This window comes from Hyalella azteca, unplaced genomic scaffold (genome assembly GCF_000764305.2).
Source record: "Hyalella azteca isolate HAZT.00-mixed unplaced genomic scaffold, Hazt_2.0.2 contig11738, whole genome shotgun sequence".
Lineage (NCBI taxonomy): Eukaryota > Metazoa > Arthropoda > Malacostraca > Amphipoda > Hyalellidae > Hyalella > Hyalella azteca.
The window spans coordinates 75241-89353 of NW_025941724.1; the positions used below are offsets into that span (position 1 = coordinate 75241).

General features: G+C 37.1%; 2 protein-coding genes across 2 annotated transcripts; both read right to left on the reverse strand.

Moving 5' to 3' along the window:
* Positions 1–62: 62 nt before the first annotated feature.
* On the reverse strand, positions 63–6810 carry LOC108666687. The gene is made up of 8 exons (XM_018153607.2): positions 6640–6810; positions 6282–6311; positions 3413–3484; positions 3162–3188; positions 2474–2684; positions 1348–1500; positions 897–1163; positions 63–567 (listed from the first exon to the last, which is right to left on the reverse strand). Exons 1-8 carry the CDS (start codon positions 6697–6699, stop codon positions 323–325), a joined length of 1065 nt encoding a protein of 354 aa, XP_018009096.1. The 5' UTR covers positions 6700–6810; the 3' UTR covers positions 63–322.
* A 4719-nt stretch (positions 6811–11529) lies between these two features.
* Positions 11530–13546, reverse strand: LOC108666682 (HSPB1-associated protein 1). The gene is made up of 2 exons (XM_018153599.2): positions 13493–13546; positions 11530–12977 (listed from the first exon to the last, which is right to left on the reverse strand). The coding sequence occupies exon 2, from the start codon at positions 12963–12965 to the stop codon at positions 11685–11687; it is 1281 nt and encodes a 426-aa protein (XP_018009088.1). The 5' UTR covers positions 12966–12977; positions 13493–13546; the 3' UTR covers positions 11530–11684.
* Between the last annotated feature and the right edge of the window lie 567 nt (positions 13547–14113).

Here is a 14113-nt window from a genome sequence, read left to right on the forward strand (position 1 = left end):
GCTAAATGATAATTGAATTCAACACAGACCAGTCATTGGTGAGATTGTCGAATGAAACAAAATTGATCTTGACTGACAATATTTTATCCCAATAATGAAACACACTTTTAGTTGAAAGGAAACGTTCCTCCGGCAATTTATTGTAATCTATAATAAAAACGCTGTATCCATAGCAAAAATCATCAACGCTTTTTTATTTGCTGTGGCTCGTAAGTTTTGAGCCAGTTTCCATTATAATTTCACTCATGCATGTCCTGGTCGCACTACTTGATGTAGCTTTTCAGTTGGCCTTCAGATGCAATCATGCATGAGATGATGCCTCTTAAGCTGTCGGCCATTCCAGTTTTGGGGGGATCTCGATGTCTGTGTACGACCGGAACGTAATGACGAGTTTACCAGTGCCGATTTCGCTTTTCAGGAATGTCTTGGAAGTCACGGTTGAGCCGGAGGCGAGCGGGGTTGCTGCTCCATTTGTAGGTTTCGTGACGACTTTGTATTCCAGATAGGGGCAAGCGACGCTTGTCGTTAAGGTCACTGAGGTCGCCGTTTCTACTAGTCTGAATGTATCTGTAAACATTCATTGCATATTGATCATATATTCATCCAACATTTGGACAAAGAAAATTAAGATTTTTGGCAATTTTCACGACGTAGAAATTCCACAACTAAACAACTTCGATATATTTATTTTCTAGGTTATCTTTGTTCAGCTTCACCTCTCATTGAATCATTCTTATCAAATTCTATTTAGTTAAAGGAAATTAAATAAAATTTCATCAATAATTAATTAGCAGTTTAAAGCGTTTTCTTAAATAAAACAAAACGCATTTTAATTTCACATGAATTCATCACGGTTTAAGGTACGAGAGGTAACAATGTCAGAGTGCATCACTCACCGGGAGGAGAGATGATAGATGTATCGAGGGTATGTACCAAGTTTGGTGGAAGGCAATCAATGTTTCGGTGAAGTGTGAAGTTAACCAGCGTGCACGGTTGGAATAAGTTTGCAGGGATCGTCCCGCCGTTAGTAACGGCCAGTTGTTTACCACCAGTGTACGTGACGTAATAGTCCGCATAATCGGCGCACGCATCAGGATCGTCAAACGAAACAATGTAGTCGCCACCAGTCACTTTTTCGACCCGAAAGTCGTCAAAATGTGAATCTGCAAAAATAGAAAATGGTCCGATGTTAATTGAATTATTTTCTACGACTGTTTGTCGAACGGAAGACTAACTTTGTATACGTGTATAAACTCGTCATGCAGGCAATGATTCGAAAATTTTTATGCAAAATATTAGAATTTGAAAATTCCAATAGAACAGAATATACCAGTAGATGACACTGACCAACTCGTTTAAAAGAAGATGCAGCGTTCGTTGAGTAGATTTGCGTGTATGTTGCATCATTTTCGTCAACAGGACATTGCCAGCAAGAGACAGGAAATGTGGCCGGGAAAGACTTGCAAATGCCGTCATCCATGATGTAGAACACTTCGTGATCTGCGGAGTTTTGTATTGAGAACTAAATATCGAACACACAATAAGTGATGGCTTGCCTGCAACGCAAGCAATGTTTAGATTAATATAAACAAGTAAATAGCGATTCATAGGTAATAGTGAATCCTGTTTCGAATTCCGTGAACTGAAAGTTGTGTTAAACATAGCCTGACACATCGGTGATGATGTAATTGAAGTATTTGAAGTTAAAACGGAGGCAAGCAATCCGGTTATGAGGGCAATCTTGTAATAATGTACTTGCCTAATGATGTAAAAGTTAGGAGGTTATACCGAATAAAGTATAAATTGTTGGTGTGTAACGACAACAGGCAAATGAAGGGTTGAGCTACCTAATGAATACAAACGGTTGGGACGCACCGACGACACATTTTAACACACCTTCTAACGTATGAAGGATTGAAAAATCCCTTATGGAATTTTACAATTCCCTAATGACGTACGAATTTCAACGAATCTAATGACGTACGATGGATTATAAGATATATAGTGACGTTCTGATGGTTTTAAGGTTCCGATAAGAATGTGATAAGGATCATCGTCATCAAGAAAATACCTAATAAAACCGTGACAAAGAAAAAGCTTCGTGTTTTACATTCTTTCAAAACGAAACAAAATATGAGCAACGCTAATCACCGAAAAATTTGAACTGCTTTCGCGTGACATCAGTTTCGTCGCTTTAAATCATTTACGGGCAGTTATTTAGTCAGTTCGTCGAACGAAATATTCATTATAATTACATTGCTTGAAATGAAAAAAGGGCTTTTTCATGTTCACTAACTTTGTGAGTGATCGCTACCTATCATATTAAGCAAACTTATGTCATGATGGAAAGTTTTCTGTCTAGTTGCCGCGTCTGCAAATTAATAAAATTACTAAAATTGACCAAATAAATTCAACAAAATCTCTGAATATGTGAAACTCTGCATCTTTAAATACTGAACACATGGCGCCTCACCTTCGTTCACGGTTGTTTTGAGGCAGTTTAAAATATCTTGTTTTCCATTGTCACTTGGCTGCCAAAATTTCAGTATGCACATCAGTGTATTTTTCTTGATATTCAAGCGATGGTAAACGCTGGAGCCCAGTAGTTGAATCTGCTTGAATTCCGCCTTCAGTTCCAATTTAGGTTGCATGCAAACGTCTACGTAGTAGCCTCGGTCATGTTGCTGGAATAGAGAGCCTACCGTGTTAATAATAATCTTTAAAAAGTATGTCTAATTTTGTCCTTGCTATAGTTAACGAGTTTCGTGCAGATTTGCTGACAAACTTTTTCGAATCTATCAAAAATTACTCACAAATATCAAGTAGATTTCAGAGCGTTATCATCCAATCCATTTTATCTCACAAAACTTCGTGGTAATATTGTATTATTGTTATGTATGAGTCCTACATGCAGTTAAATTGAGAGCACAGTAATTTGCTGTATCACCCGATTTTATGTTCTATGAAAACGCAGTTTTATATATACTTTCAAATTTTTATTTGAAAATTTCCTTTCTGCAACCAATCCAGAAGTGCAAATCGAAGGCTTGTTATGCCGGTATAAATTCTTTATGACCTCCCATCGTATTATTTAATATTCTCTTCACTTCTAAAAAGCAAGTTATAATGATGTTAAAAATACATGGCTGGGAAAGACTTACCAAGACGGCTCCGTAAGGACCTACAGGCTGCAAGAAACGAAAAAAAATTCGTTAAAATTTTTTTAAATATTACGTTTAATATGCGTAGAATTATTTCTCAAATGCAAGCATCACTGATAGAATTTCAATAGAGGAACATTAGTTGCAAATTGTCAAAAAATGTCAATAAAAATTATAAATTTTACCAAAACTTACAATTGAGTATGCGTTTGAATAAAAAATTTTTGTTAAATCCTTGCCCATTTACTAACCATGACCTGCCTGGGGCCGTTGACTGGAACGTTCGCCACGGGCAGCAGCCATCTGCTGGTCTCCGCCGGCTCCTGTGTTATGAGATCTCAATTTACATTCATAAACTGTAAACATTTACATTGTGCTCTTCTCCCTCTAATTGAATAATACAATTTGTTTCACGCACCTTGTGACTGAAAACAATCCTATTAGAACCCAAAAAATCACCTTGCCTGACACATCTGAATCAGTATCCGTCTCGACCTTATTCTATCATAAACGAGGGAAAAATAACATTGCAAACGTGCCTATTAAAATCATGCGTATTTAGCGTCCGCGACTTATAATTAAGGGTGGCTTTTGGAGTGTTATCAAATAAAAGTTATTCAGTGAAGTATTGTAAAGCGAGTGTTATTCATCATTCATTCGACTATGTTTCACTTTCAGCTCCTCCTGCAATATTGAGCTGAAGCGTTAACAAAATAAACAGTTTCTTATAATGGCAGGCGACATAAGTGCTGAGGCGAAGTTAAGTTAGCATTAACGGTAGATAAATTTGGTGATGGTGATATAGCACTCCCTCCAGAATTTATTCCTGGATAATTCCTAACCACCTGTAAACTAATTACTACGGCTACAATATTCTGGTGTGGTTGCTGTTCTATTTAAATAAATTTAACGCTCGAGAAATACCAATATTATAATTTCAAACCAACACAACAATCAACAACAGCAATATGATATACCTATCTGGAAATATCACGATTTGAATTACGATCTGGACCATAATGAATTACTCCTGAAGGGAGTAGCCTCGCAACACTTCGAATACGTAAAATTCATTTTATTGAAGTTCATCAACACTTCATTCATTTACTTTGTCGGAGCAAATTAATGCTTTAAAGGTACAATATGAATAAATTATCATTTTGGCGACCTTGGTACTGCGGACGATTAATTCATGCTAAATTCGTTTTTCACTTAATATTCATTCAACGATATATATATGCTTGTTTACTACTATTTAATAGTCGACTCCAAGTTTCAGTGAATAAGATTGAGCAAAATATTCGAACACATCGCATTTTGCACCTCTCCCTCTAATTGAAGAATACAATTTTTTCTATCCCCTAGTAACTGAAAACAACCCTATTAGAAATAAAAAAATCACCTTGCCCGACACATCTGAATCAGTGTCCGTCTCGACAATATTCGATCCTAAACGAGGGAACAATAGCATTGCAAAAATGCTTATTAAAATCATGCGTATTTAGCGTCTGCGACTTGGAAGGGTGTCATTTATAGTGTCATCAAATAAAAGAAGTTATTCATCACTCGATCGACTATGTTTCACTTTCAGCGCTTCCTGCAATTGAGCTGAAGCGTTATCAGCATAAACGTTCATTGTCGGTCAGAGACATAAAAGCTTGCTTCCACGTAAAATTTTGAAAAGCTGCCTTTCAGGAGTACGATAGACTAAAGCAAGGCATTCAAATTGATGGCAACATTAATCATGAGAAAGATTCATTATTCATTGCGAGATTTGATATGCATTAATAAGATATTCAATTCGAAGTAGGCAAAACGAATAACTTTGGGATTGCCGTACGTTGTGACATGGGTCGCAAAGAAACGGAGGTATAACATGGTATCCTCTTTAGCTTGGTAAAAAGGATACCTTAGTTAAGGAAAAAATCCTTTACATTTACAAATAAGTAAAAGGATGTCGGCGACAGACCGCTCGCCATTTATCAGGAGTCATAACCATATTCAATTGAACACGTACCATAAACAGTATGATGAAATCAAATTATAGACCCTGTTCATCCACTTCACAGTATAAATACTTTGTGTGATACGCTTACCAACTTTTTTTAGAACTCGCTTTTCTTAATAAAATAAATCTTAGAATATGACTACGAATTAGCTGACAGTAAATACCAACAGTTCTATCATTCATTAAATAAACTCATTCATGTATTAATGGCTGTCAAGCCATTGTTCATTGTCCATTGCACAATATCTACCATCAATTCCACATGCATAAGTCGCCACTCGATCAGCAGCTACTGCACTTAACTCGCCGCTCATCAATAAATATATAAAGCTCTTCAAAATTACGATGTTTATGGTTCGATCGTTAAATAGTACGAGTAATTAAGATGCTTTTTCGATCGCGCTAGAAAGTTGTGGCTCAATTTTGTTAATAAAATAGACTGTTTCTTTTGATGGCAGGCGACATAAGTGCTGAGGCGAAGTTAGTGGCATTAACGGTAGATAAATTTGGTAATGGTGATAGAGCACTCCCTCCAAATTCCAAATTTTATTCCTTGATATTTATTAACCACATGCAAACTAATGAGTACGATAACAATATTCTGGTGTGGTTACTGTTTTATTTAAATGAATGTAACGCTCGAGCAATACAAATATTATAATTTCAAATAACATAACACTCAACATCAGCAATATGATATACCAATATGAAAATATCACGATTTTGAAGTAAGATGGACCTGCAATGAACCACTCCTCAAGAGAGTAGCCTCGCAACACATAAGATATTAGATAAGTATAAAGTTTAGATATATTATTAGATAAGATAGTAGACTAGATATTAGATAAGTAAAAGTTCAATAATTTACGTTGACGGAGTGAATTAGTGCTGCAAAGGTTACAGTACGAATAAATGATCATTTATGAACGATTAATTCATGTTCATATATCCCTGTACATTCATTCAATGATATAGGCATGTTTAATGTGATATTATTTTTTGTTGTGTAAACTTTTAATAGTCGATTTAAAGTTTCTGTGAATAAGATTGAGCAAAAAAATTCATACAAATATTTCACAATCTTTAATCTCGAGAAATTGACATGAACTCACAAAACTGAAATCTCCATGAAGACTGTCGACCTGCAGAAAAAAAATACATATATAAGTCTCTATAGGTATAATCAACAGACAGGACACAAATTAATTAGAGTAAGTAAATGAACGAATCGAAACTTATTATTTATTGGCAAAGTTTATAAAAAAACAACATCAGCAATCAAATTTTCTAAAAACTCCTGAAAACTACTCAATCCGCATATCAATAATTAATTAGTAACGAAGGTTTTCGACTAGATCCGTGCCAAAATTTCCACAATAAATAAATTTTAAAAATAAAATCAACACAATAAACTTATAATTTTATGACCACTAACAATGTTTAAAAATAATTAAATTTTAGTTTACATACCTCCGTGATGACTTTAATTAGCAAGAAAAAGCCAAAATAGGCTAGACGCCCTGACGCCATGTTTCCCGAAATCACGGAAGCTCGAGTGCTACAAAGTTTCGAATTCCTTGCGGAGCAGCGCGGTGCCAAGACACTGTTGCCGTGAGAGTTGGCACGCCAGTGAACCGTGTTCACAAGTGTAGCATACTGCATTCATTTTATTTTATTATTTAGAGGCCTGCGCAAGTGTTACAAATCTAAGAACAATCTTGAACGGAAAACTAATGAAGGATTCATGGTCGAAAAATGCGAATAGTTAGGGAGGCCTACTGTATAATGTGGAATTTTGGCTCAGGAGGTACCAATGCAGCTTGCCTTCACTGGTTTATTTTAACGCTTTATTTTACATGGTAATTTTCTTGCATATGTACTTTTATTATTCCGAAATAATAAAATCCGAACAATATCCTTTTGAAAACTACAAATAAAAATTATTGTTTTAAGGTAGAGCTAGATCCGAAAAACTCAATGCGAAATGAATAGAAATGATTGAAAAAAACTACTAATAGGATACACTATTTAATTAAAAAAAACTTGCAATCGTGCATTTTATTGGAAAGTCTAAGACTTTTTCCATTGAAAGTATGGGAGAACGTACCATTGCAGCCCCAAAGGTACGTTCACAAATCACAGCACAGGTGTCGTGACATGAATTGAATAAGTTAAAACGGTTAAATGAATGTTGTGAGAATTAAATTATAATAATAATGTGAATGATCATGTGCCTAACTTCCAGCTACATTTTTGTATTCAATGTAGGTTTGGCTTTTGTTGTTAACCGAAAACATTATAGTCTTTGTCGAACTCATTGGTTTTTCACAAGTGTTTCTATTGAGGCACGTGTTACGGTGTTTCACACCATCTGACATTATTAAGTACAATTTAATAAAATTTGATGCTCATTTGTTAAGGAGACGAATTCTCATGCAAATGTGCTGGAAAATTCTTAGAATTTAATGTATTTTTAACAAAATATTGCACTCCAATTCATTTTATATGTCGCACATGTGCTCTGATGGATCTCTGCACATCGCACATGTGCTCTGATGGATCTCTGCACATCGCACATGTGCTCTGATGGACTCTGATGGATCTCTGCGCATCGCACATGTGCTCTGATGGATCTCTGCACATCGCACATGTGCTCTGTCTGATCTCTCTGCTCATCTCGGAATTCAGGCTCACACCTCACACCTGCAATCTCAGGGATGAAAGAATGCGTTCTTCAAAATGATTTAGTAGCATTTCCTCAGTTATGAATAATTGTAATTTATTAACGCGTGATTATTATGAAGACTGCAAATAGTTTACTGAGTCAGAACAAACAAAATAATGATCAATAACGTAAGCATATATGAAGGCAGAATTACCGACAATATATTTTGCATAGCCTAAATGACGCGGAAAATTTGCCTTTTAATGCTGGAATTCTTCAATGATTTTCGAACCGCTGAGATTATCGATGATAGCTGCATCCAGCTCACGGTCATAGTGATGAGTATCATAGAATATGGAATGTTGCATTGAATTTATTGTCATTTGAGTATATAGAATGTTGCACTGAATGTATTGCCATTTCAGTATATAGAATGTTGCTCTGAATGTATTGCCATTTCAGTATATAGAATGTTGCTCTGAATGTATTGCCATTTCAGTATATAGAATGTTGCCCTGAATGTATNGGACTTATTGCCTGCTCCGTAATTTGATAGGCATTTTAAGACTGAACATATGCTCCTGCATATGGACGATGTCTCTTCATGTCAGGGATTTTTTTAAAAATTATCAAACAAACAATTCCCAAACGTTCCCAAATTGATCATTCTCCCGGTGAGCGTGGTTGATACCTGACTAATGATCAGTTATTTCTAACACCTCATACTCTCAGTGAAGAACGCTACGTATATGCAATGCACGTTCCGACGTTTTAGTTCGCAAGTTCACTTGAATTTAAACATATTTAATGGTATATTGAGCTCGTGTAAGATCGTTTACACAAATATATTATGTAAAATATCACCTTATTATTTTTTATCAAAAATCGATAAATTTCCCATGTAAAAAGTAACTATATACATATCTTTCTTACAGTATTTCCTTGTTATTAATTACTTATCTTAGGCTTTCTATGCTTGGAAAATTCTTAGACGACGCAGTTTGCAGTCACGTTCAACTTACAGTATGTGTGTGGTTATAACGGCAACGTTAATGCCACATGGATGCCGAGTCTTATCAAAGGCGGTCTTGTATGAAGCTATCGTCTTTATATTCGAAAATGTTATGCTATGAAATGGCCGGAAACCGACACTCATATACAAGACCAACAGCTATTTATTAGTAGCATTAAGTCGGCATTCTATATACAGTGTACCTTAGGATTAAATGATGCTAAATCCTGATCCACTACTAAACGACAATTAAATACCCGTTTTTTAATAAAGAAACATTGAGCAAGAATTTGTATGAGTATGAATTTGAGATTGTTTCATGAAATGATGTCACGAAACTCTACGGATAAACGCCATCAAAAATGGTCTGCCGAGCGCATTGGTACCAATAGCTCTTCTCTCTATTTGATATACTAAACTACATTAAAATATCAGACCTACAATTAATGACAATACGTCCAGACGTGAACAATAGAATGAAGCAAAATAGATAATTTTGGACAATCCAATATTACCATAATAATTCCTTATTAGTTCTCTATTTATGTACATATCATCTGGACAGATGTAAATAGTGACGGACATGAAGCTTAACTTTGATGCTCTTATTGGAGTAAAAGGCCGCCGGCCATGCGTTATGTGGCTCCACGATGACCTTGAATAATTAATTATTGATGGAATTATTCACCGCGATTCTATGATATGAAATAGTCAATATACATAAAACATCCCTCCGCGATGCCCGGTACTCAAGAGGAAATGTTACAGATCTTCGTTGAGAGGAAATATGACGGAACATTGCTTTGTGATGCCGCCGTCACTTGACTGCGCCGCCTGTGCCGCCGTCAGTTGACTGCGCCGCCGTCACTTGACTGCGCCGCCTATGCCGCCGTCAGTTGACTGCGCCGCCGTCAGTTGACTGCGCCGCCTGCGCAGCCGGCAGTTGACTGCGCCGCCGTCAGTTGACTGCGCCGCCTGCGCAGCCGGCAGTTGACTGCGCCGCGGCTCCCAAGTCAATTACCCAAAGCGCAGTCCCTGGTCTCTTATTAAAATTGTCTTGACCGCCTCGAGATCCCTTTGGGAAAGCATGACGTGCTTAAAGCTTGTGTGACCTTTTCAAGTTTGAGTCACGAGCGAATCTGAGAAAATTAGAGAGATCGTTGAAGCATGACACCTGTTGAAGCATGGCACCTGCTGAAGTATGGCACCTGTTGAAGCATGGCACCTGTTGAAGCATGGCACCTGTTGAAGTGTGGCAGCTGTTCAGAGGTCGAGAGTGGCGATATCAGTGCAGGTGTGAATACCGATCTCTCACCATGGAATTCTTGACGTCATTGTACAGTCTTTAACAACTTGTCAGTCATGAGTTATTTCGACATCAAAAATAAAGCATTCTGTAGGCGGATATAAATCAAGCTTATAGAATCACTCCAATGATTATATTAAATTTGATACAAAATAATGGCACCAGGCCAATCGTTTAATTATTTGAGGTGAAAAAAGCCGGTCGTTTAATTAAATTAAAATGAACTAAGGACGGCCGAAAATGTGAAAAGGGAAAAACGCTTCATTTTGCCGAGCGAAATCAATAGTAACAAAAATCGAGCGGTTGAGTGAGACCGAGCGACCTCATGTAAGAGTGGAAATTATAATGAGATCCTTAACCTGAAGATAACTAGTTAGGATAACTACAATTAATTAGTTAATTTCACGTCCTCTTCACACTAGTATTCAATATTCTGCAGTTGAATGAACCTCGCCATTGCATTATTCAAGACAAGTCCTCCAATCTTGAAATTCTGAAATGACGCTCATTTTAATGCGCTAAAAATTGCTTGTCAGAACTGTACAAGTACTCGAACGTCAATCAATCAATTTCAATCATTAACAAAAATTTTCAGATAACGTATTTAAATTGTTGGATATGATTCTTCCTCAAATGATGGCCCAGTGATTAAAGTTCAGCAGCTGAGTACCATGACTGGCGCAGAGAGGCGCGGGATCGATCCCAGATCTGTGCGCCAGTTTCTGGTCAGAATCGGCAAGGAGGCCGGGCTGTTAATACAGAGCGATAACATATTCACGTTAAGAATAACTGAAACAGACATTGGAATGCTCACCGACAGTCCAGCTGTTTTCAATAGTTGTCTAGAAATTAGTCTGGACAACGAGACGAGAACAGAAAGGCCGGAAAAGATTATCGAGAGAAAGTAAAAAATTTCTTCCAAAAAGAAGGCATGGATCAGGACATAACTTGTGTCCCGGATATTAAGAAACAATATGGGACACATTTGTAGATGTGAACGATACGAGACATACTATTAACAGTATGATTCGAGGCTCAAACAACTATTTAATTTCTATGGAAGATAAATAGAGGATTAATGGTCTAGACTCATGAGTCTAGAACAAGGCGATATTTAGTGCCAACACAGTTACGTTAAGAGGCATATTTCGTGGTGCATGGCAGGTGAAAAAATATTCTGTAAAACTTTCCATTCATAACGAACGTATCATAATTGAGCGTGTCGTACCAGCCTTAGCACGGGTCGGTAGTAGATAGGGCCAATTGTGGCAGCCAGTACTGATGATCACAAGGGAAGATATTTTTACTTTACATGTTTTAGTTTCCAATATTTGATCGAATAATACTAATGATATAGAGTAAAACACAAATGGGTTTTGATGAAGTTTATTGACAAACAAAACTAGGGAAGAAAATGACTAACATTAATTTTACTGCCAATTGCCAAATTATTCATACAATACACGATACGTTGCAAAACGATCATGTGTCAAAGGTTTCCTAAAAAAATTTGGCATGAAGTTGCATAGTTTTCAAAGTACGCGATTGTGTAGAGTTCTTAAATTTTCCATGAGGACGTCGGTAGCTACGTCAATGACTCGTTGGTCACTCAAAGATCTTATCAAGAGCTCTTCAACGGTTTCGCTTTCTTCAGGAGTTGAGGGAGGGTGGTGGCTTGCCAAGTTACCTCCATCAAGCGAACCTCTCAGTTGGGATGTTAGAAGAAAATCTTGAAATGGAATCGATTTCAAAACTGTGTAAGGGAGAGACAGGCTCAAATCTGGTTTGGAGCCGGAGGTTTCAGATGGCTCCATCGTATGATCAAACCCTGTCGATGAGTGGTGTTTGTTCTTCAAAGCCGCAATTCTTTGGGAAACGATCGCAAAAAGTTCCTCACTTGTAAGAGTTACAATGTACAGCATGTTAGGATTAAGTATTTTTGTGAGCTTGTCAGCGGAACTAACCGCCTGGCACACGCTTCCAATTTGTTGCAGCACGAGAGCTTCTTTTAGCTGGTCTTTGGTATCCGATGGCAATTCTATCCATGAATTTACGCTGATAGAAAATTGTTCAGTTTCCACAAAATGCCACCAATGTTTTGGCACAAACAAAACGTCACCCGGGTTCAAAGTAACAACAAACGGAGTTGAATTTTGTATCTTCGGGAATCGATTGATGTCAACGTTTTTGAAGTCTATTTGACTGTAGATGCTGGATTCTTCGTAAGGGATGCGAGTAGGATATAAGCATTCACTTTGTTGTGGAGGGAAGAGGGTCCATTTTTTAGCACCAAGAACTTGAGTAACCAAATTACAACCGTAGGTATCAATGTGGCATGGCGTGTGAGCTCCTTTAGTTCCTATCCACACTGTACTTTCGTCAGCACCTCGGCCTTTATAGCCAAACTTTTCCCAGCTGATACATTCCTTCAAGAATTCGAGTTTCTTCTGTTCTTTGAGATGGACATAATCGAAGTATGCCCAATGTGAAAGGGAGGTGATAGTTTCTCCATTGGTCGCCTTACGATGCGTGATGACTTCGTCCCATTTTGACAGTTCTTCAAATGTGAGGAACGAAGTAACACATCGGCTCTCCCACTGAGGTCCTGATGATGCTGAAGTGCGTAGGCCCATTCTCACTTTGAGTGGTTCATCACTAAAATGTTTCGACCATTCCTCGATGCTCCAACTAATGCATTCCCAATTTTGTTTTATATTCATTGAGGTAGAAGGTGCGTGAAACTTTCTGAAAACTATTGGCTGCAGAATGCCCTCGTCACGAAAAAGCTCGCCAAGCATTCCTGGCTGTGCCATCACTACGCCTGCAAAGAAACAACAACAAAAATTATTACAAATATGATTAAACAGATGATCAGAAACAAAAGTTTATAAAACTAAGCAATGCTACGTAAAAACTTCACTTTGCTTGCAGTTGATCTACAGAAGTTTTAAGTATTTGCATTAAAATCAGTGGCTATATATAGACGAAAATGTTTATATCATATAAATATTTACAATTTCGCTTCATTTGTGTCAGTTACGCCTAAAATTTAGCACATCGATAAATGTTACAGTTACTGCTTTACATTTACGATGAACATCGTTTTCTATATTTAAGAAATGTTTTGTCAACACTGCGTAGCTGCCTAGTATCTCCGATGGGCCATGGCAATGATGGCACAGCAAAGTTAACCTAACAACAACAGCTATCATGATTCATGCCACTGTTTATACTCGCTAAAATACCACTTTCTAAAGTCTGACTTCACACTTCGCCGTAAGTTCTTTTTATTATTTCATTTATCTATTGTAATAATTCAAAATGAACAAAATTTAAAAAAGATTGATGTCGTTCATAAGAGACGTTCAAATGCAACTGATTAATTTCCTAAAAACTGTAACTTCATTAAACTAGCGGACCGGACCGAACCTCCTAATTTCGGCTAAATTTTGAATTCAGAATGAAGGCCAAAGGAGCATCTCGGCATAGAGAATCAAGCAATAATAAAATAATATAACATTGTTGCAGGGAGCATAATTGAGCTAGGTTTTAGCACATCCCTTACTGCCTTCTCCCATTTAGCTGATTTTAACCTATATCTGATGTATTCATTATTAACATTGCCATGTTTCTCTTATCTCGCTGTCTCTTATACACATCTAGATGTGTATAAGAGACAGCTCACCGACATACCNTTGGGTGTGAAACTGAGGCTACAAAGTCCAATATTAATATGAACGAATAATGAACCTTGAAATTACAGTGCAATAAAATGAATAAATGAGTGCATAATTTCATTTTGCATTGAGTGCAACTGTGCAATATATTATAAGTGAAATGTTGGATTTGAACAAAGTATGTACACATAGCATAGCCTAAACCTAGCAATGTCATTGTATCAATCTGCATTATGCAATGTACTGAGTAGTGAGTGGCCTGTGGCCCTTACTGGCAAGGTGCA